Source organism: Choloepus didactylus, chromosome 6 (genome assembly GCF_015220235.1).
Source record: "Choloepus didactylus isolate mChoDid1 chromosome 6, mChoDid1.pri, whole genome shotgun sequence".
NCBI classification, from domain to species: Eukaryota; Metazoa; Chordata; class Mammalia; order Pilosa; family Megalonychidae; genus Choloepus; species Choloepus didactylus.
The window spans coordinates 150,043,062-150,065,452 of NC_051312.1; the positions used below are offsets into that span (position 1 = coordinate 150,043,062).

Below are 22,391 nucleotides of genomic sequence, written 5' to 3' on the forward strand. Positions count from 1 at the left end.
TGTTTGGACACTTTTATGGCCTCAGAACCATACATTTGTAACCTAATAAATCCCTTTTACAAAAGCCAATCCATTTCTGGTATTTTGCATAATGGCAGCTTTAGCAAACTGGAACAGGGGATGAGGCAGGGACAACAGGAGGGCAAGCAGCAGAGCCTCCAAAGAGGAACGTCAACCCTGCCTTCTCCCACCCTGATAAACAGGATGGCAGACAAGGTGAGTGCTTATCCTGAGGATTTCCACAGCCTAGAAGGACACGGAGACAACAAAGGGGGAGACACCCTCGCTCCCCCTCTTCTCACCCCAACAGCAGCTCCAAGAGGGCATCTTCGGGACAGTTCATGGTCTTTGGCAGAAAATGGAATTAATTCTAAACTGGCACTATCCATGTTATTTGTTGATAGGAACTTTACATTTATGTTTCAGTTTTGTCATTAGGAAGTATATTTGTCATATAGGAAGATAGGATATCTTTTATTTTCCAGTTTGTTAGCTTGATCTAGAACTTTTAACTGTTTAGATATATGGAGTGCCAGCCTTCATTTGCATTCTTGCCCTGGAACCTGCAAATATTGGGGGTGGGCCCGTATGCATGCTTTATGGTAAAGAAACCTCTTACTTCATATCCTATTTACTTGTATGCAGTGTTACCTCCTTTCTACACTCTAAGCAGAACCTAGTTAAATTTCATGCAAAGGGTAAGGATTTAATAAATGTTTTTTGAATGGATATAGCAATGCTATCTCAATAATCTATTGAGATAGCACTGCTATATCCATTCAGTCTACCTCAAAAATGATTGTATAACTACGCAGCTTACATGGTGTGACTGCGTGATTGTGAAAACCTTGTGGCTCACACTCCCTTTATCCAGTGTATGGACAGATGAGTAGAAAATGCACAATAATTCTCCACTAAGTCACAGTCCTGAAATTACAGAAGCAATTTAGCAATTGCATACTATCACACAGCCATTTAGAACAGGGAAGCAAAGGCTGGTGTTCTTTGTAGGATAACATTATCATCGGACTCCATTTGGATAGGAGAAGCTTATAATTTAATGTAAGTATATCTATAATACTAATATAAAAATGGGGGCAAAGGTAAGAAGAGTCTTTAGTTAAGGTCGAATACAACAGATATTATTTCAATAACCCAGGAGACCAAATCTGAAAATAATGTCTCATTGTTCTTATTAACTCTTGATAGCCTCTGAGGCCATATTAACATCTTTGAAAAATCTACAGGAACTGTGCCAGTTTGGATGTATTATGTCCCCCAAAACTCTATGTTCTTTGATGCAGTCTTGTGGGGGCAGATTTATTAGGGTTGATTCAGTTGGAATCCTTTGATTAAGTGTTTCCATGGAGATGTGATTCAATCAACTGTGGGTGAGATCTTTGACTGGATAATTTCCATGGAGGTGTTATCCCACCCATTTAGGGTGGGTCTTAATTCAATCACTGGAGTCCTATAAAAGTGTTCACAGACAGAAGGAGGTGATACAGCCAAGAGGGACACTTTGAAGAATGCACAGGAGCTGACAGTGGGGTTGGAACATAACCTGGGATCAGCAGACACAAGCCTCGTGCCTTCCCAGCTAACAGAGGTTTTCCGGATGCCACTGGCCTTCCTTCGGTGAAGGTATATTTGTGTTGTTGCCTTCCTTTGGACATTTTCATGGCCTTCAGACTGTAACTTTGTAACCAAATAAATTCCCTTTATAAAAGCCAATCCATCTCTGGTATTTTGCATAACAGCAGCATTAGCAAACCAGAACAGGAACCTTTACCTGTGAGGAAGCAGGAGCCGAGGAGGCGGGCTCAGTGACCTGGATGTGCTGCACCTGGATGGCGTGCTGGGTGTATGTCTGAGCATCATGGAGCTGGCCGACGTCCACAGTGGACTGTTGAGACTGGTGAGGTGAAGTGGCCTAGAGGGTGAAAAAACAGGCCCCAAAACCAAATACATATTGATTGAGGTTAAGGAAAATCCTTCCAGAGAAAAAGCTCAGTTAAAAACACTATCCCAAAAGAAATGTAAGAATAGATGAAACTTCAGATCCATTGCTTCCCTCTCAGAGAGCACACACCAAAGTCAAGCTGGCAAACATTAGGAAGAAAGATAGTTTGAAAAATTATGCTTATAAAACATGAGTCACTGACAGTGTTAAATTCTGGAAGAGAAGGAGAAAAAGAGAACAAAGCTCCTAACAGTAAGCTGAATGAGAAGCTCTCAAGAATCAAAAATCTTTTTCCTTTAAATTCCAATTGACTAATGACCTATCCTTTACCAGTTAAAAGCGATCAAAGAATGAATCTGCTTTTAGCTTGTCACTATTAACCCACTAGAACAGTGGTTCTTAACCTTTTATGTATCACCGACATCTTTGAAAATGTGACTGTTTTCCAGAACAATGCACATATACATATATATTTCATAGGCAACTTCAGGGATTCATAGATCCCTCCAAACCCCCATGTGGGACATGACTCCCAGGGGTATAAATCTCCCTGGCAACATGGGACATGACTCCCAGGGATGAGCCTGGACCCGGCATCATGGGATTGAGAAAATCTTCTGGATAAAAAGGGGGAAGAGAAATGAAACAAAATAAAGGTTCAGTGGCTGGGAGATTTCAAATGGAAGTCAAGAGGTCATTCTGGAGGTTTCTTATGCACTATATAGATAACCCTTTTAGTTTTTAGTGTATTGGAAGAGCTAGAAGGAAATAGCTGAAACTGTCAAATTGCAATCCAGTAGCCTTGATTCTTGAAGATGATTGTATAACTATGTAGCTTACACAGTGTAACTGTGTGATTGTGAAAACCTTGTGGCTTTATCTAGTGTATGGACAGATGAGTAGAAAAATGGGGACAAAAATTAAATTAATAATAGGGAGGAATGTGGGGGGTGGGATGTTTTGGATGTTCTTCCTTACTTTGATTTTTATTATTTTTTTTTGAGTAATGCAAATGTTCAGAAATTGATTGGGGTGATGAATGTACCTACATGATGGTACTGTGAACAATTTATTGTACACTGTGAATGATTGTAGGGTATGGGGATATACCTCAATAAAATGGAATTTTAAATAAAAGAATCAGTCTGTAAGAAAGACAAGATAGAGAAAAGAATAGTCAAAAAGATGACAATGGCAACTTGTGACTTCCTGCTTTGGTATGAGTTTTGAATCTGTGGAGTCCAAATTATTTCAAAGTAACAAGTATGCCCATTTGTGCCTTGGACATACTTCCTCAGCTTAATTAAATGTAACAACAGTTCTTGGATTCTTTCTTTCAGCTCCCTAGTCAGTAAGAATGAGCTACTAATTACCTGGTTGAAGGAATATAGTTATACCTCTGTACGAACAGGGTACAGACTATTCAGAGACTGGATCAAAGTTATTCCTTACAGCGTCTCACGGTGTAAGTCAATCAGTGCCCAGGCAAGGATTTATCTAACTGGCTTATCACCAAGTAGTCAACCCGGGTGCTAAAGGATAGAGACTCGTTAGGAACCATGGCTGCACAGGCCCAGAAAAAGCAGCACAGGGTGATTGCCTGAGTCAGAGACTAAAATCTCTTGACTAGCATAGACAGAAATCTCCCACGCTGCTATGTCCAGAGCCATACTAGAAAATAAAAAGTCTGACAAATACCTTGGACTCAGAACTTACATTCAGAAGCATGTTCTGTGAGATCCAGCTCCATCTCTGAGAACTGGGTATCTCTGCTGACTCTGCCTGCCACGTTGGCTAGGGGCAACATGGCATTCGTAAAGGGAAAGGGAAAGAAAGGTAAAGAGAGATGAATAAATACAGTACCGGGGCCACTTGCACCACTTGAAGCTGTATATGCTGAGGTTGCTGAAGCCCAGATGTTGACTGTGACACAGGGATATACTGAATTCTCTGGTACTCCCCTTGCGGGGTTCGGTAATCTGTCGTTAAGGTCTGGGACAGTTCTGTCATGGCTTGGGTTAGCAGGTCCGTTGTCTAGAAAGAGCACACAAAACACATCAGCTGGTAACACTACTGTTTGCAGCTCTTTCAGTGCTTTTAAAACTTACTAAAATTTAGTTTATCTCACTGATGGATCATGGAGCTACAAATTAGACTGAGTCCAGATAGAGGGGGTAAAAATGAAGTTGAGAAGATGTTGTAAGATTGTAAGATTTTTAAAACATAGATATATATATTTGATTGTCTGCTTCAGCCCCGATGGAGTTTCCCGAGAGATTCTGACAGTCTCCCAGTGAACAAGCAACATGATATTTTCTTGCTGCCCCTTTCACAGGGAGCTTTGGAAAGATTGACTGGAGACCCAATTGTAAGCATCTTGCCTTGTGTACCCCTGTAGCCAGTTTACTAACAAAGGAACAGCTTTGGTACATGAAGGAAACGACCGCTCTGAGCAGGCACTCACCACCATGGTCTCTCCGGTAGCACTGTCTGTCGTCAACACAGCAGGGGTGGCACTGATGACAGCTGTTGTCAAGGGCGTATGGACGGCATTGGGGAGCTGGGCATACTCCGGATGCTTCTTTCGGATGTGTTGTACCATCTTGGTCTGAAAAATTAAGGCAGAGCCCAAGCATAATTACTAGAATTGGTTATGTTCACTCTTTCCATTGGCAAGCCCTCCAAAGGTTCCTGGAGTCTTTTATGTTATGCATTAATTTCAAATCAAACAAACAGCAGAGCAATGCTGATTATGCCTGCTCTACCTAAAGTAGGCACAGGGCTATGAAAAGAGAAAAAACATGAGGGCTGAAAAGAAATCAAAAACTCTCCCAGCATCAGGCAGGGTCCGAACACCTCACAGCACTCCCCTGTCTGCTCTGAAACCTGTGCAATCAGTCACAAGCCCCTGGCAAATATGATCCCTTTTGAAGAACTATCATGTTAGACCCTCTGTGATGCTTCTTCTGTAAGCCTGAGCTCACAAACCATGAGCCCAGGATATTCAAATACGAGACCCTCCTTGGCCCAGGAAATAGCTCAGGCTATTGGATGGCACCAGTTCTGGGGCAAGTCTGTAACATTCTCTTCCATTCTTTGCTCATGGCCCCTGTTTAGCCATGTAAACTGGGAAAACACTTCCTTTAGCTCCCTCACCCCTACCACCAGCCCCAGCCCCCATCAACGCCGAAGAAGACATCGAGGCATAACAGCGATTCCTCAAATAGTGGCTGTGACCTTGGCTTTAGCCAGAAGCCTCCTGTACCTTGCTGCTGTACTGTTTGGAGCAGTGGGGGCAGCAGACTGGGGGGGTGGCGATGGTGCCGGTCAGCTGGGTGTGGGTGCTGAGCATGGGGTCTGGCTCTCCGGGACCGGCAGGACGCAGTTTCCGAATGCTCGGTGGGAGCTCAGCTCCTGGGTGGTTCTTCAGAATGTGGGCTTTGCGCTTGCTGGCACTTTTATAAACCTGCAAATTCCAGGGTTTGCCATGAAAGCAGGTTCCACATTTTTGCTTAGAGCAAACTAACTAGTCTATGGCAAGGAAATGAGAAAAAGAATTCATGTAGCCCCCAAAAAGTATATTAACAGATATATGAAGGCTAATAAGGATTGCACATAAATTAGAATCAAATAAAGTAATATAGATAGGCTAGGCATCTTCCTTGAATTTATGCATCTAAGATAGTAACTTTAAAAAAATACCCTTTATCTTAAAGTTAAAAAGATGGCTACACAGACATAGAAAGAGATCTGCTATCATTCTTTAGCCTTTCTGTGAAAGCTCTCCCTGGATGTATGTAGCGGACTACCAGGTGCCAAAGAACCTTCCAGAATGGCAAGCAACTAGTACCTTTAGTGGTGAATCTATGTCTAAAAAATGTTTTTTACTTTTAAGCAGAGGTTGGCTAACCAGTAGAGATCTTTGAAATATAACATTGGTACATTATATAAGGAAGCAATAGTAATGAAGCAGATGAAACAATAAATGTGTATTCTCTTTTTTTGCAACTGCACAAAAAATAAAGAATGGGATAGTACAACTAGAGTACTCTACCCCAGAACTTTTTTCACAGGCTACTCAATCTCCTAGAAACTTTCAACCATCATGTATTTTACAAGTAGGAGAACACTCTCATTTCAGAGTTTAGGACATTAAAATGATTTCACAGACAAGGCTCTTGGAATAGGTCTCTTCCTTTGTAAAAAAAATTACAGAGAGGAGGGACAATAAGAAAAATAAAGTGAGTCAACTAATTCTCAAGAAAAAAGATTTGGCTTAAAATGAAGCTGCATTTCCAGCCCTTTCTTGTTGGAATGGAAAACTACTGCGAGTCAAAGATCATTTGCAGAGAGAACCTGCAGGGCCCCAGTATGTATTTATCCATGCAGACACACTGGCTCCCAGCCAGACTCCCACCCCAATGTGGACATGTTCCTTTTACCTTATCACAATACTGACAGAAGTAATCACGGTTGGGTTTTATGATGGGTAGAGTTAACTCTGGCACCTCTTCTATCTTCATGTCTGGGTGCCTCTTTGATAAGTGATTTACCTTAAGAGAAAGAAAGCACATGAGAGAATAAACCCCATTACAAACAGAAGGTAGACAAATGTCCCTGACATTGGCTTCTAGACTTTGAAATTCTCTTGTTGCCCCAGTCAACAGGCATTTGGCCAGAACCAGCATCACCAGACCCATCTGACATGAAAATGTTCACAGTCACTGTTTAAAGGAATTAACAGTAATTCAGCAAATTACTGAAGGAGAATTGGGTCACTGTGGATCCCACTAATAGTCTTTGGCTGAAAGAACTGCTACTGGAAAAATGAACATTACACTGCAAGAATTTCTTTGGTGAATTCTCCTGATTCAAACCTGTCTTTTGCTATTCAGTGACCTAGCTTTCCTGAGCACATTAAATGATATACAGACTAAGGTTCTGAATTTTAAAACTTGCTTCACGACTTTCTGGCTTCTGGCAGAAATACATTCTGCAACCGTACTGAGGTCGCACAAGTTGACAGCAGTGAACTGGCTGTCCCAATGTCTCGGCTAACCTTGTGTTAACCATGCTTTTATGGGAAGATCCTTTCTGTTACTGTTTCATATCTGAAAAGAGAGGCATTAAAAGGGATAATCTCAATATTATGGGAATGCTCAGGAACGATTATGGTTTGTAAATTTTCTTGGGTATGGTAGGAACATGTTGGAAGCAATGCAGTTAATTTAGATTATTTGTTTTTCTCATTCCTTTGTTTTGTTTGAATTTTTTTTAATTTTTTGATAAATAAATTTAAAAAAAGGGGGGGGAGGACAGTAGGGGAGGAGACAAAAGACCTCACCAGAAAGTGTACACAGGAACATGAAAGAGAAGAGGGAAATAAAATAGAAAAGAAACAAAATTCGTGGTGAAAAGCGACAGAAAAAGTGACCTCCAAGAGGTTGCCGGGAAAGAATATTGGTAAAAGAGGAAAGGGAGATGGGAAAGGAAAGATCTCCAACTTGGGCATTGTTAGCCTCTGGTTTTTTCCCCTAGCCATCCAATACCTTCTGACAAATATAATTTAGTACAGAACACAATGCAAAGCCTTCATCAGACAGAATGCAGGAGCCGAGAGGCCGGGGCCTGCAGCCGGGGACACTGACTGACCAGCATGCCGCGTCTCCGGAAGCCCATCATGCACAGGCGGCACTTGAACGTGAAGCTGTCATAGTCCGTGGACGTGATGCGAGGCTTGAAGGTCTTCGAGCGGCTGATGCGGTCGGCTTTCTTGGCCTCCCTCTCAGGATTATGCATCCGTTGCATGTGTTCCCGAAGTTTATCTTTTCGCTGTTTAGAGAGTTTTGCAAAGGGGGGAGGTAGAAAAATTTTAATTGAAGGAAAGAAAAAAATTAAAGTTAGCAGTAACCACACCCTACCACAATATGCTGGAATGCTGGGACATATGAGACATGTCAGAATTACTCTGTTCTGTAGCAAATAAGTGCCTACCAATGAGCTGTGGTTTAAAATGATCATTAAATTCAAAAGATACATGATGATTCTTGAGAAGAAAGACTTTGCATTTATATAAGGAAATCGAATGATATTGGAATGAATTTGTTATTAAGAACCATAAGACAAATTGAATAAATATTGACAGGTACTACTGGATTTACAAAGTCATGTTTCTACGCAATTCCCACACATTTTAACAAACCTGATGTTCCCCTAGATTCTACATGAAGTAAGTAAAAACCTCTCATCTTATGGATTTAGAAGTTCAAGGAAACAATTACACCGCCTGCTATGGATGGAGCCTAAGCTCTGGGTTACAGCTCCTGCTTTGATGACCTAATCTAGTGATACAAGTTGAAGTGAGTCCATAGAGACAGGTAATTCCATAGAGCCCAACTCAGGTAAAAACCCAAATTTTAAAAATGCCAATTCCCTGAACCAGTGAGGCTCTCTGCCACTGGACATATAGTTAAACTCTTACTGATTTTGAAGTGATGTTGAACCTTTCCACAAGAACAGTTCTTCCCATCTTTTGGTACAGGGACTTTCCCCCCCAGCACATTTATTCAACAAATATTCCTTGCATGCCTGCCAAGTACCGAGAACTATGCTAGGTGCTGAGTTCCAGTGCTGGCGTGCTCCCTGACATCCCTCCTCCCTCCCTTCCTCTCTCTTCTGCTACATGGATACAGACTCAACTGCTCTTTCTTCCCATTCCTATCTGCCCTTGTCCCTGGAAAGCCCAAGAGAGAATTTTTTCAGAGGAGGTTCTTTGTTATTCATAGTCGGCCCTAGAAGTTGATGCTGAAGATGACTCAGGGTAGGGAGGGGCCACGGGAGGAGGCAGGTAGAGTGGGTGGGTAGCCAGGCTAGAAAGTGCAACCCTGTGATTAGGGGGTTGGAGCTCTGAGCCAGGTGCTGCCAGCCCAGCCCTGGGAAGGTAAGTGGGGCTGGACACTGAACTCCATCCAGCAGGGCATGGATTCAATCTGAAGCTCCGGTGAGCATCCCTGGTGGGTGACATACACTGATGGGCGCTGTGCAAGTTTGGATATATTATGTCCCCCCAAGAGCCATGTTTTACTCCAATCTTGTGGGATATTTGGATAAGGTTGTTTCCACGTAGACGTGATTCACCCAACTGTAGATGAAACATTTTGATTAGATACTTCCATGAAGGTGTGGCCTTGACTATTCAGCGTAGGTCTTCATTAGATCACTGGAGTCCTTTAATAGACACTTGGGAGCCAACAGAGATGCTAGGAGCAGACCAAGATGCTTGCTGATGCTTAGAGATGCTTAGAGATGTGGACAGAAGGACATTTGGAGATGCAAGCTAAGAGATGAAGCCCAGAGTTTGCCCTGGAGCAGCGAAGATAGAAGCCCAGAAATATTTTGGAGAAAGCCATTTTGAAACACAACCCGGAAGCAAAGGACCAGCAGATGCCAGCCACATGTATTTGTTCCCAAACATAGAGCCTCTCAAGTTGTAGGCTCCAATTCCTCACTATCTGTCCTTCACCCTTTCATTCATCGGCAAGGACCTATCAATTCTCCCTCAGATGTTTGTATGGACTGTAGACGGGCTTCTTCTCCGTGCCCACTATCTCGGCTTTGGTTTAAGTCCTGCTCCAAAACACTTATGGGCTTGTGTCCTCAGAAGACTAATTACTCTGCATAGCAAGCTGGCTTTAATGGGCTTCTCTGGCTTCAACCCACACCCTTACCATCTCCCGCACCCTCTCCATGCCTCACCTTCTTCTTAGCATGGTGTCTCTTTGGTCCCTGCCGCTCCCTCTGCTCTGAGTGACTTTTCCCTCCCCCAGTCCTCATCCCATCCCTTTCCTAGCTGGCAAACCCTTCCCCACCCTTGAGTGAATTCAAAAGCATCGTCTTAGCTACGAAATTTCCCTTTATCCCAAATTAGAGTTAATACCTCTCATAGCATGTTATTCTTTTCTCTATTACAGGACTACTAATAATTTTTTAAATTTACTTGTCTAATTTCTCTATTAAATTGTGAGGTCCTTGCAGTCAAAAGGTCCTACTGGTCTTTAGATATGCTGCCCACATGGAACTTACAATTTAGTAGGACAGAGGATTACAATAAAGTATAATAAGGAATGTGATGGGGTCTGAGTAAGTATAATAAATAGTGTGAATGGGGTCTATGTATGGGAATACACAGACGAAGCACTTAATCTGGTTTGGGGGAGATCAAGAAACACCCCTCATGTGAAGTAACATCAGCAGCCAGGTGAAATGACCTGTGAAGCTAATTATTTACTTCAAGCAGGGAGAGGGTTGGGAGCGGAGAGCAAATTCAAAGGTCCAAAGGGAAAAAATACACCACACCTAGGTAATCCAGAGGACAAGGAGAAAGGGGGACTGCAGAGGTATTTAGGGGCCAAGTCAGGCAGTGCCTCAAACATGACAAGAACTTTGGATTCTACCTTGAAGTCAGTGGAGAGCTTTTAAGGGGTTTTTCATCAGGGACATGACATCAGATTTGGTCTCAAGAAAAATTCCTCTGGTTGTTGTCTGAAAAATGGACAGCAGGTATGTGGTGGTCTTGAACTGTGTCATCCAGGCTACAGGGGACCAGGTTTAAGCAGAATGCCCTGCCCAGTCTGTCCCCCAGTTAGAGTCAGCCGGAAGAGAAGCTCCCACCTGATGGAGGTGGCAGTGAAGCACCACAACACTCTGTTCTGCTGGCCAAGGTGGTGGAGGCGGTGTTGGGTGCAGGGGGCCTGTGGATCCCAGTTGATCCCCACTCTCCACTCAGCAGCCAGCTCTTTCTCCTGATTGCCCACCCTGCAGAGCAGCCACGCCCACCCCACCCCCCGATGCAGGAGGCTCTGGAAGCTGGAGGAGTCTGCCCGGCCTCCCCGATTCCCACTAAGTTCCCATTCACCCCCCACCAGGGCTCCTTCAGCGTCACCTTTCTCATCTTTCCTTCTCCATCTTCTCCTATAATTAAGTTATTTCTCCTATAATAAAACCTTTTTCCATAATACTCTTAGTGGTTCTGCTTCCACAACTGAATCCTGGGTGAAAATGGAGGAGAAAATGGAAAGAGAAACCCTTTTTATATCCCTAGGTCCTAAAATGATGAAATCTGGCACAAAATAGATCACCAGAAAATGCTGAGTGGACAGGATGGATGGATGGTCATCGTATCTAGCATCGCAAGACAGGGATCCATTTAGATAGAATTCTTTTAAGAAGCAACAAAAAAATTAAGCTAAAAACAGAAGAAAGACCTAGACCCTTTTATATGTTTCACATCAGATTTCCCTGCAGAGTTCTCTACAGGGAAAGCAGTCAAGATTATATCCCATGACACACATTCTATAAAACTCAAGCTTTGAATGTCATAATGTCTTCACACTCTTCACAAATACATCCTTTCTAAATTAGCTTTTCCCTCCTGAATCCACTTATGATTCTTTTCCAGTTTCCATGACAGTGTGGCCTACAATCATATTCAGTAGCATGTCTCTGAAAGACATCTTTGCAGAGTCATCTGATTTTCCAATGAAGCATATTTGATTGTTTTCACATTTGTTTAACTTCTGTCTCTGAGTCTCCCACAAGTGTTTCTTTTGCTTGTTCTATGTTCCAGGCAGGTTACTGATCCTTCAAAGAGCTCGATTACCAGAATCTCAATCATAATAAATGCTCAATAACAATCTGTTGATTTGATTCCTGATCTGTAAAATGGGCGTGTTAACAGATCATGCTTACATAATGCACTAAAGTGATTAGCACAAGGACTGTCACTTCATAAATATCAGGTGTTTTTGTTATCATTAAAATAATAAATAGCTGAGTCAAATTAGCAGGATTTTTAAAATTATCTTTTTGACCAAATTAAACATTTTGCTTGTTGTTACATTTTTCCAAACTGGAAAAATGTGTCTGACCTAAATATGCTGAAACCCTCTTTTTGAGCTGGAAGGGAACTCTTTTTAAAATAAGGATAAAGAATAAATAATTAATTTAAAAAATATATGTCCACATGCTACTGTTCACAGACGGACTTTTTGTTACTATTCACTGTAACATTATCAATAGATAATGAACCCCATGAGTTTTTCCCCTTCATATTTTTATTCCTACATCTCTATTTAAATATTAGCTACAAAAAAACTAAACTTTCTCATTTATAAACTTTGTCGATCTGTATCATGGTTATATTAATATGTTCTGATTGAAATAAAATTCACCTACAACTTCAAAAAAAAAAATCCGTTGATCTGTGTGGTAAGTAAATACATTGTTATGGGAATTCCTCAGTAGCAATTCAGTGCTACCCTGTTATCCATTTGGATTCTTTAAGCAGAAGACTCATCATCGCTGCATTTGTTTGGGGATTTGAATTTAGGGAAATTTTGGTGAGTTTTTTCCCCTTAATTTTATAATAACTAAATTGAACTTAAGGCCCACAGGCTTTCATGCATCTCAAGTCTGTGAGGAGATAAACCGACAGGCATTTATTCTTAGCTTGACTCTTCAGTGGCCAGAAGCGGCCAACAGGCTGCTCGCTGGCTAGGGTACCTTAAACTGCTTCCCGCACGTGGAGCACAGGAAGTCTTTGCGGTCCGAGTGTCGCAGCATGTGCAGGCGCAGTTTATCGGGACGGCAGAAGGCCTTGTCACACTCCGTGCACTGGTAGATCTTTTCCGAGTGGAAGCTGCGCACGTGCTTTTTCACCTGCAGTGGAGACACAAAGTCAGGGGACACGGGCGCCAAAGGACATGGCAGAGGGCAGCTTATCGACGCTAGAGGGCGCCAGACACGTGGCCATGAGTTTCCATCAACCAGGACATGGAATCCAATCAGATGTGGTAACTGGCCTCGATCATGCTTTCTATCCCTGTCACAGAGGATCAAAACGAGCAGCCAGAAAGCCTTAGAAATGTTAACCTCCCATGTGGCTTGGAGACAGAGAAAGAGTATGTGCTTGGTCAGAGTCCTGATCACTTGGAGTCCATTTTAATTTTTTCTCTCTTTTTCTTTTTTAAGATTAAAAGGAAAGTTCCTCTGGGTTTAAATGAACCTTGCTAAAAATTACCTACAGGAACACAACATGTAAATCAGTCTTTTCCACTTTTTTCTGCCTCCAACATGTATAGAAGCAATTTAGCCCATTTTAGTCAATGGTCCTTTTGCATCTTTCTATAAAATCAGACTCTGAAAAATTAAAGACATGAGTTAGATGAACAGAAAACACTACTCATTTATGAGAGCAAAGTAACACTGGTGTCATTTCTCCCTAATTGGGACTTACTCCCTTCATTTTTAGGTAACTTAAATCAAGGAATATGGTCTCAGAACTCTCTTAGCCATGAATATCCAATGAAGAGCCATGGATGGGAGCTAAATTGTGAGTAATATCAAGCTATTCCTATCAGACACTTCGCTTCATTATTTTGAGTCTCTTTTGCCTTTAGATTCAGCTTTAAAACAACTTTTCTGTTTGGGTGAAATGGGAAACTTTCCAAGATCCTAAATTAACAGTACTATGGTTACATCCTAATCTCCTTTTGCACTGGTAGTAATAAAAAAAAAAATTGGATTTTTACTGGATATTTAGATTTAATTATTCATTATCTAGCATATAAAAATATTATCACTTGAAGCTCAAGTGAAATCATGAATACTCTGGAATTTATCTTCCCCTATTTTGCTCCGGCAAAGACTATAGTAGAGGGGAGACAGTTGGGGCTTATTATGAAAATATATTGTATACCAGCTTTCTCTCTGCTTCCTTCCAAAATGCATGACCTTAGTAATGCAAGCCAGGCTACCAGAATGGTAGGGAAGAGAGGTTTCTAGCACAGGAAATGGGAGAATGCTTTCAACAGGCTCTACATGTCCACATTAGGAGTAATGGGTATTGGCGAGGATTAGGAAAGAGTTTCTTAAAACTAAAATCAGACCTGGTGTTTATTACCTGCAATATAACTTAAATGTCTACACTTCAAAGTCTGATTTGAACAAGTAAGGGTCATAACAATCTTGTTCATCAGAAGTAGTTTGATTGAAGAAATACTGTGCTTGACTGTAAAGCTGTTCCAAAGAAGGGATAAAAATGCAAGTTTCTTTTACCCAAAGAAGTAAATATACAGGAATCTCAGTGAGAGGCACTCACCTGGATAAAATCTGGGAAACGTTTTTTACAAGTTGGGCAGGTGAAGTAGCCATCATTGATATGAATGGCCACATGATCTTTCAACAAATCAAGGCGGTCAAAGGATTCTGGGCAAAATATGCAAGAGTAAGTCTTCTGGTCAGAATGGAGCTTCATGTGGCTCTCCAAGGATGTGCTGCTGATGAAGCCCTTGTTACAGAGGTCACAGGTCAAGGGGCAGTTCCCCTCCCGCCCATGGAAACGCAAGTGTTGATCCAGTTTGTCCTTTTCACGGAAGGCCTTCCCACACTGCAAACATTTAAAGGGCCGGAAGGACTTGCGAATAAACAGATGCTGAAGAGCTGCATTCTGAAAGACATACAAAAATACGATGATTTAGTGAGGAAATTAGGTGTGCACGTGGCTTACACATTTAGAGAGGGGTGGATGATCCCTGCAATCACCAACTTTCCATAGAAATTTAAACTCTACGATACACAGCTGAAAGAAGATTTTTCTGGTGAAGACGTTAAAAATGAAGTCATCCGTGTGACTGTGAAAACCTCGTAGCTCATGCTCCCTTTATCCAGTGTATAGACAGATGAGTAGAAAAATGGGGATAAAAATAAATGAATAAAAGAGGGGGAGAAAGGGTATGGGATGTTTTGGGTGTTCTTTTTTACTTTTATTTTTATTTTTATTCGTACTTTTATTTTTTATTTTTTGGAGTAATGAAAATGTTCAAAAATTGATTGTGGTGATGAATGCACAACTATATGATGGTACTGTGAACAACTGACTGTACACTTTGAATGATGGTATGGTATGTGAATTTATCTCAATAAAATTGCATTTAAAAAAAATGAAGTCATCCCCAAAGAAGTTCATCTTAAATGATGAGGGTTGACTGTAAGCGTTATATCAGCATTAAATTGCTTGAACTTGATAACTGTATTGAAGGTGGTTACATAAGTGAATATCTTTGTTCCTGGAAAATGTATGTAGAAATATGAAGTGTTCAAGGAGCATGATGTATACAACCTACTCCCAAATGTTCAGAAAATAGATAAATACTTAGATGACGGATGGATAGATGGAAAGATAGATAGAATGATATGGCAAACGTGGCAAAATGTTAGACGTTGGTAGGTCTGGGTATGTTGGAGTTCTCTGTATGGATTTCATATTTATTTTTGCAACTGTCTTGTAAATTTGAAATTATTTCTAAATTAAAAGTTTTTTAAAAAAGAAGGCAAGAGGAGAAAAAAAAGATGCATGTGTATGTGTGTTTATGTATGTGCTTTCTTTTGAAAGGATTTAAGTAGCATTCAAAAGGTGCTCTCAAATAGAGGCCATGTATAATAAAACAAACCCTAGAGTGGGGTAGGATAAAAATGGAAGATTTGGAAGAAAAGTCTTGGGAGTGAGTCACACAGGCATGATGGAGGCTGGAGCAAGTTGGCCAAATGTTACTTGTGGAAGTACTTGAGAAAAAGAATTTGAAGCTTGATTAAAATGTTTAGCAAAAAGAAGGTAATAAAAAGAACTGAAGGGGGTGGAAGGAATCGAGGAGTGAGCTGCTAATGGGTACGGGGTTTCTTTTGGAGGGCAATGAAAATATTCCTGGAATTAGAGAGAGGTGATGGTTGCACACATTTGGGGATAGACTATAAACCACTGAACTGTAGACTTTAAAAGGGTGCATTTTATGGTATGTGGATGATATCACAATTTAAAAAGAACTGAAAGGGAAACGGAAGAAGAGGAATTTATGTGAATGCATTTCTTCATGAGATACGATAAATGAGCATACGTCATGAATGGAATGCATACATTTAATAACTCCCTACTTAGGAAGCCCAGAGGACAAAGTTTCCTCTAGCTAGTTAGTTCCATTGGTTAGGACGCCATGCTAACAGAGTGAAGCTTGTCGTTTGTTCCCTGTCTAGAACAGTCAGTTTAGCTCCTCTTTTTCAGTCACAGATTGCCCTGCTCATGATTAGCCATCTTATAAACTCACGCAACTGTTATAAGGGGATCCAAGTGAGAAAATACAGGTACTCAGTGCAAATTCATCCACGATTATGGGAAAAACAACGCATGCCCCACCAAGAGCAGACCAACAGGATCATTTTTCACGCAGAGAATATAGAATCAATATTTTAGTTATACCATAGTGGAGTCACTCATAAGTTCCTCAAAATATCCAGGGGAAAGCTCTAGACAGCTATGAGGGAGGAAAAAAAAAATCCCTCGAAAAATATTTCTGTGAATGGGCATGCCCATGCAGCTACACCAGAATAGTAAGTGAAGGACTGACGGACGCCCTGGTGCATCATTTGTGCCGTAAAGAAAGTACATTGAACAGTACCATGAACAGCTCATTTCAAGTCACCTACAAGTCGTAACTCCCAAACCAAATTTAATGTGAAATAATCATCTAGGGGAAAAACCAAGATTATTATTTTTGATTCGGTGAAGTGAATAATCTCTGAAAATGCTGAACATAGGTCCAATATAACAGAAAACTTCTTTCCCAGGGCTTCTCTAACAGGCCTGGGAGAGATGTTTTAAGACGTTGCCTCTGTATTTATCTTGAGTAGGCATAAAGTAATTGTGTTGCCTTCCAAAGTTGATTGGCGCCACTCAAAGGTGGGTAGCACATTTTATTCTCCTTTGTATCTAGGGCACTTAATAAATCGTTAAGCTCGTAGAAAGTATTCAATAGAAGTTTGAGAATTACTGAAATGAATTTCATGGGAAACAAACAACAACAAAAAAAAACACACACTATTTCAAAGTCTTTTCTATAGCATCTTCAGAGATCTTCAAGAATAGAAAGAACTTCTTTCAAATCAGCCACAGAGCTTTCAATCATTTCATGACACTTTTTAGCTGTCACTTCATCTTTTCACTCTATCTGGAGAGATACTTGTGTTGCATAAAAGCTCTCACAATTTTGGTTACTTTCAAACTTTTATGTTATGCATGATTGTTCTGTAAACCCATAACTTCTCTAATTAAAATTTAAAAAAAAAAAAAAGCTTTATGGAAACACTGCTGGTAAGCAAATGCTACCCCGCAGTTAAGAGATTCAAGATTTAGAGTGCTTTTTGGCATGGAAGAATCACTTCCTTTATCCAAGGCTGGTCAAGTTTCCAAGGACTGATACAATGTAGGACGATTGATCTTGGCCTGGCTGGGGACTCCATTTATCCTTGAGGGCCAAAGCCAGAACCCAGTTTTGTTTTGGTCCATTAAGTTAATCAGTCTTGTCATTCCTGATTAGCCTGAGTGCCCTCAGACACTGATTTAAACTGAGCAGCCACCTGGCTCCACTTTCTCACTTCTATCAACAAATCTTGTTCTTATCCTCTTTTTAATTTCCATGGAGCCCTGAACATTGTCTAAGTACTCAGGAACTAGATTGTATTTCTCTGATCTAATTTATCCTCAAATTACAGGGTAGTGGAAGGGCTGAAACCATGCCCATCTCTCGACCCACTTGCTGGCTATTTCTACTGTAAGGTATGTTCTGTCCTTCCCAGCCAGGGCTCGTCCATGTCTCGAGCAGAAATCATGAAAAATGGTGGCGGCAGCACAGAGGGAGATAATGCATCTTCTGCTCTCTGAGTTCCAGCTACTCAAGCACACCATATTGTATGGCACATCACATACCCTAAGGATGTAAAAACCGTATAGTTGCTAAATCTGTGATGAGAAATTCATCAATTCACACTGAAATGAATTCTGAGACAACAGATTCTTTGCAGACAAAGACCATGAAATGTTTCTGAAATTTGATATTATTAGCTAAAGGAACCAAGTTATTGATCAATGTTTATACTCTTTTGACCCTGACACCAGATGAAAAAGGAAATCAATCGTGTTTAATTATTGTTGTTTTAAACATCTTTTCTCTGGCCTTTTTTCTGCCCAGTTTTCAAAGCCTTTGGTAGGCTAGCCAGGCCCAACATATCTCTCCCCTACTCAACTGACCTCCCACACTGCGGCCATGCTAGTGTTCTCACCGTCTCATAAACATAGACACATGTCCTGTGTCTGGACAACTTTGATGCTTGGCTGCTCTCCTCTGAAACATTCTCCCTTCTTCTCATCCATCTAACTTCCATCCCATGTTCGAGGGCCAGTCTCAGTCTCACCTCATTCATGGTGTTCCCTGACTCCTCCATCTTTCTTGGTTTTCACTCTTCCAAGTTCCTAGAGCAATTAAACTAGACTTTCCTCAACTTAGCACTTCACTGTAAACTGCCTGGTAGTAGAATCATCTCCCCGATTAGACTGTAAGCTCCTAGAGAGCAGGGCTCTAGAGAAAATTCTACTGTATCCCTCAGAGAACCTAGCCCAGTGTTAAATGGATAGTTAAATCTTTCAAATTATTTTAGAGCTGGAAGGGACCTTGGAGATCACTTAGTCCTATCCCTTCATTTTGCATATGAGTCCCACAATTTACTGACTATTCTGTTTGCAAATAAATTATCATTATTCATAATTAACTTGTATCTACTGGAGCAACCAAATGGTGGTTTCTGCCGGGATTTAGTAAGTACAGGTTGCAAAGAACAGCAGGTCAGGCAAACACTTAAATGACATTCTGTTATGTGAGACACAGGAAACAAACCTACCTGCAGCTCCAACTGAGCAGGCAGCATTAGAGGAGAGAAAAATAGTTACATTACCAATTGGATTGGAAGACTTCCCTTCAGTTGGTCATTACCAATCTGGAGAGAAAAGATGAAAAAATACATAGCCCTACTTTTTACAATGGGTGAGAGGGGAAAAAAAAAAAAAAAAGCTCCATTAAGACTGATCTTCAAAAGCCACATGTTGAATATAACTCTATAAAATTGTAGGAAAATATATATATAGGAGTAAAAGTGTTGGAGAAAACATGGTGAGAGGGATGATGCCTCACCAATATGGACTAACTACAATGTGTAAACTCAGAATTGAATCTTAGAACATAGCCTAACGTGGACACAGTAATTGTAATAGTCCCTAGATTGTAAGCTCTTACAGCAGTTAACTCTATCCCTGAATTGTAATGCCTATCTCTAAACTTTGAGATGCTGATCCCCTAGCGTATAACCTGATTGGTCTCTGGAACAATGCATATCTCTGAGACACCTGAAACTCAGAGCTAGAGCTCGGCAGATATGAATGTCAATATTAGTGCATACAGCCACTGTTAAAAAAAAAAAAAAAAAAAAAAGCTGAAAAAGAGCCCAGACTTCAATTAGTGATATGAATGAAGCAGGTCTGGTTAAGACCAGGGCAAGCCAGGCCAAAGGGTAAAGGTTGAAACTGATTGTGTTTTAAAACTTCAACTTCCATATGAGACTAAGGGAAGAGATATCTATTTGGTACAGGATCTAAATTTTCTAAACGGTACAACTCTACAGTCGATTTGTTCAGACACCACAATTGCATGGAACTTTGGATAGGAAGTGAGATACGGTAGGTTAGTATAGGCTGGAGTGAAATAATGACACACCCCAGAGTAATTTGGGCAGATAATAAAAAATATGTTTACAGCCTCCCCCTCCCCAGCCCCGAGGATCTGGGGGAAGGTGCGGGTGTGTTGGACATCCTCACCTGGACTGGTGTTGATGTTGTCACAAACATTGGGACTGGCGGTTTGATGTGCTGAGCCCTTGAGCATGGGACTTGCCCTTATGAAGCTCGTTACCGCAAAGGAAAGTCTAAACTTGCATGTAATTGCGCCTAAGAGTCTCCCTCTTAGTACCTCTTTGTTGCTCAGATGTGGCCCTCTCTCTCTCTAACTGAGCCATCTCGACAGGTGAACTCGCTGCCCTCCCCTCTACGTGGGACCCGACTCCCAGAGTTGCAAATCTCCCTGGCAATGCAGAATATGACTCCCGGGGATGAATGTGGACCCGGCATCGTGGGACTGAGAGTATCTTCTTGACCAAAAGGGGGATGCAAAATGAGACGAAATAGTTTCAGTGGCTGAGAGATTTCAAATGGAGTCGAGAGGTCACTCTGGTGGACATTCTTATGCACTATATAGATAACACCTATTAGGTTTTAATGTATTGGAATAGCTAGAAGTAAATACCTTAAACTACCAAACTCCAACCCAGCAGGTCTGGACTCCTGAAGACAATTATATAATAATGTAGATTACAAGGGGTGACAGTGTGATTGTGAAGACCTTGTGGATCACACCCCGTTTAGGTAGTGTATGGATGAGTGGAGGAATGGGGATAAAAACTAAAGGACAAATGGGGTGGGATGAGGGGATGATTTGGGTGTTCTTTTTTCACTTTTATTTTTTATTCTTGTTCTGGTTCTTTCTGATGTAAGGAAAATATTCAGAGATAGATTGTGGTGATGAACGCATAACTATGTCATCATACTATGGACAGTGGATTGTATATCATGGATGATTGTATGGTGTGTGAATGTATTTCAATAAAACTGAATTTAATTAAAAAAAAATAAGGCAATAAAAAATATATATATTCTAAAAAAAAAAAAAAAAAAAAAAAGCCACATTTACATGGCTCTTGATTTGACACAAGGGTACCCTGTACTGAAACCAGCAGCCCAGCTCCTTCAAGAACACAAGTACAATACTAGACTGTGCTAGTGCCTCCACAACATCACCACACATGTGGGCTTTAGTTTTCCCTTCAAAAAACAAAATCAAATCTGGTAAGCATTTCTCTGGACTTGTTTAGAATGGTCAAAGCAGAAAAGACAGTAATTGGGCAAGAGAGAAATGCAGATTGGGAAATAAAGTAGAATGATGAATGGGAAGGCATTCATTAACAGCTTTTTGCCTTTCTGGTCTATACTTAAGTATGGTTACATATCCTTTTTAATGTATATTCATTTCCCTTGGAAACTGATTATATGTGTTTCAATTCCAGGATCCTCATAAAGGCTGTTTAGTGTTAGAATTCTTAAGAGTCCTTCGAAGCTATCGTATGGCTATGAATGTTTAAACACATTTTTATATGTAGGTATGGACTAGACTCTTTTTCAAGGTCCCTTCTAGCCTGTTGGCGAATAACGGAAGCTAAAGCAATCATCCATCTAGAAATAGTGAAGGCTGGGAAATTATACAGTCTCTTTCACTTGCACATAATGGGCTAGTGAAAGTCTTTATACTCCCAGCTGCCACATACATAGGCTTACTGTCAGTACAGGCACTCATCCCACAAAACCATATCTTTCCACATGTAGCCCCTGCCGTTCCTAACCCAGATTCAAGTTCTGTCTGTAAAATAATAAGAGAAAATGCACGTGAACTAGAAGTCCTGGCAGCCTGCAGCAGCAGTCTAAAGCCAAGACATGGGGTACAAAATGAGACATTCACCCAGCTCCCAAACCTAGAGCTTGACTTCAAGACTTCCCTGGGCATGTGGTTGTATCTGACGTATTCCCTTGGACACAGGCCCTTTTCACTGACAAGTCGTGACACTGTCCAGTCTCCCCTTGGCAACTGTAATGACCAAATTTAGTCACCCAAAATGCACTCGAGAGCTACGACGTTACTGGCACAGAATAGTCTGACTTAAGGGATCAGTAACTATCATAACTAAAAGTACTAGTTTCTCCAGTTCCAGTCTGCAAGCTTAGGAAGCCAGATTGCTAACCTACTTACACTAGCGCAGGAGCTGCCAAAATCCAGGCTCCTGTGTCATTGCTAAATGGACCAAATCTGGGACCAACCATCCCTGTCTGCCATAGACACAAAGACACTGAAAAATAGTTAACACTTTCTTCCAAAAGAAGGGGATCGAGCATGTGACAGGCTAGATGCAGGATTTCAGAGTGGATTGTGAACAGGTTGGAAAACACAGCACCTACAAAGCTGGCTGGCAGGAGAGAGACGATGGGAAAGGGGCCAGCTCCCCACTTACTCGGATGCGTTTCGCTCTGCGCATGTCATCGGCTGTCAGGGAGCTCTGGGTGGGTACCACGCTCTCTTCATGCTGCGGCTGCAGTTGCAAGGTGTGGGTTTCTGGTTCATGTTCCAAAGAAGCCTGGGTTTCCTGGGGCAGCGGAGGGATTGGGAGCACAGCCTGTTCCGGCTGATCCAGCCCATTCAGTGGAGCTGGTTCAGCCTCATCAAACTGTTCCTTGCTGGGAAAATGTAGCAAGTCCTGGAATTGGGAATCACATAACCAGCAATTACTTCCCTACCTAATACAGAGATTCATCCTTGAAGGACTATCAGATAAGATTAAGATTTGTTTTTAAATGACTAAGTTCAGAAGTCTCAGGAAAAAAGAATATTCT

The 22,391-nt window shown here is 41.3% G+C and overlaps 1 protein-coding gene across 2 annotated transcripts in view; it reads right to left on the minus strand.

Moving 5' to 3' along the window:
• PRDM10 (PR/SET domain 10) overlaps nt 1-22,391 on the minus strand; it is a 105,897-nt gene that overhangs the window by 18,334 nt on the left and 65,172 nt on the right. Inside the window, exons 11-19 of one of the 2 annotated variants that reach the window (XM_037841956.1) lie at nt 22,013-22,255; nt 14,121-14,468; nt 12,524-12,679; nt 7,616-7,795; nt 6,406-6,516; nt 5,229-5,429; nt 4,428-4,571; nt 3,827-3,997; nt 1,793-1,933 (exon numbers count right to left, since the gene is read on the minus strand). In XM_037841956.1, the coding sequence (XP_037697884.1) occupies nt 1,793-1,933; nt 3,827-3,997; nt 4,428-4,571; nt 5,229-5,429; nt 6,406-6,516; nt 7,616-7,795; nt 12,524-12,679; nt 14,121-14,468; nt 22,013-22,255 (1,695 nt within the window). The remainder of the gene's footprint in view (nt 1-1,792; nt 1,934-3,826; nt 3,998-4,427; nt 4,572-5,228; nt 5,430-6,405; nt 6,517-7,615; nt 7,796-12,523; nt 12,680-14,120; nt 14,469-22,012; nt 22,256-22,391) is intronic. The other variant, XM_037841957.1, reaches the window with a different exon arrangement.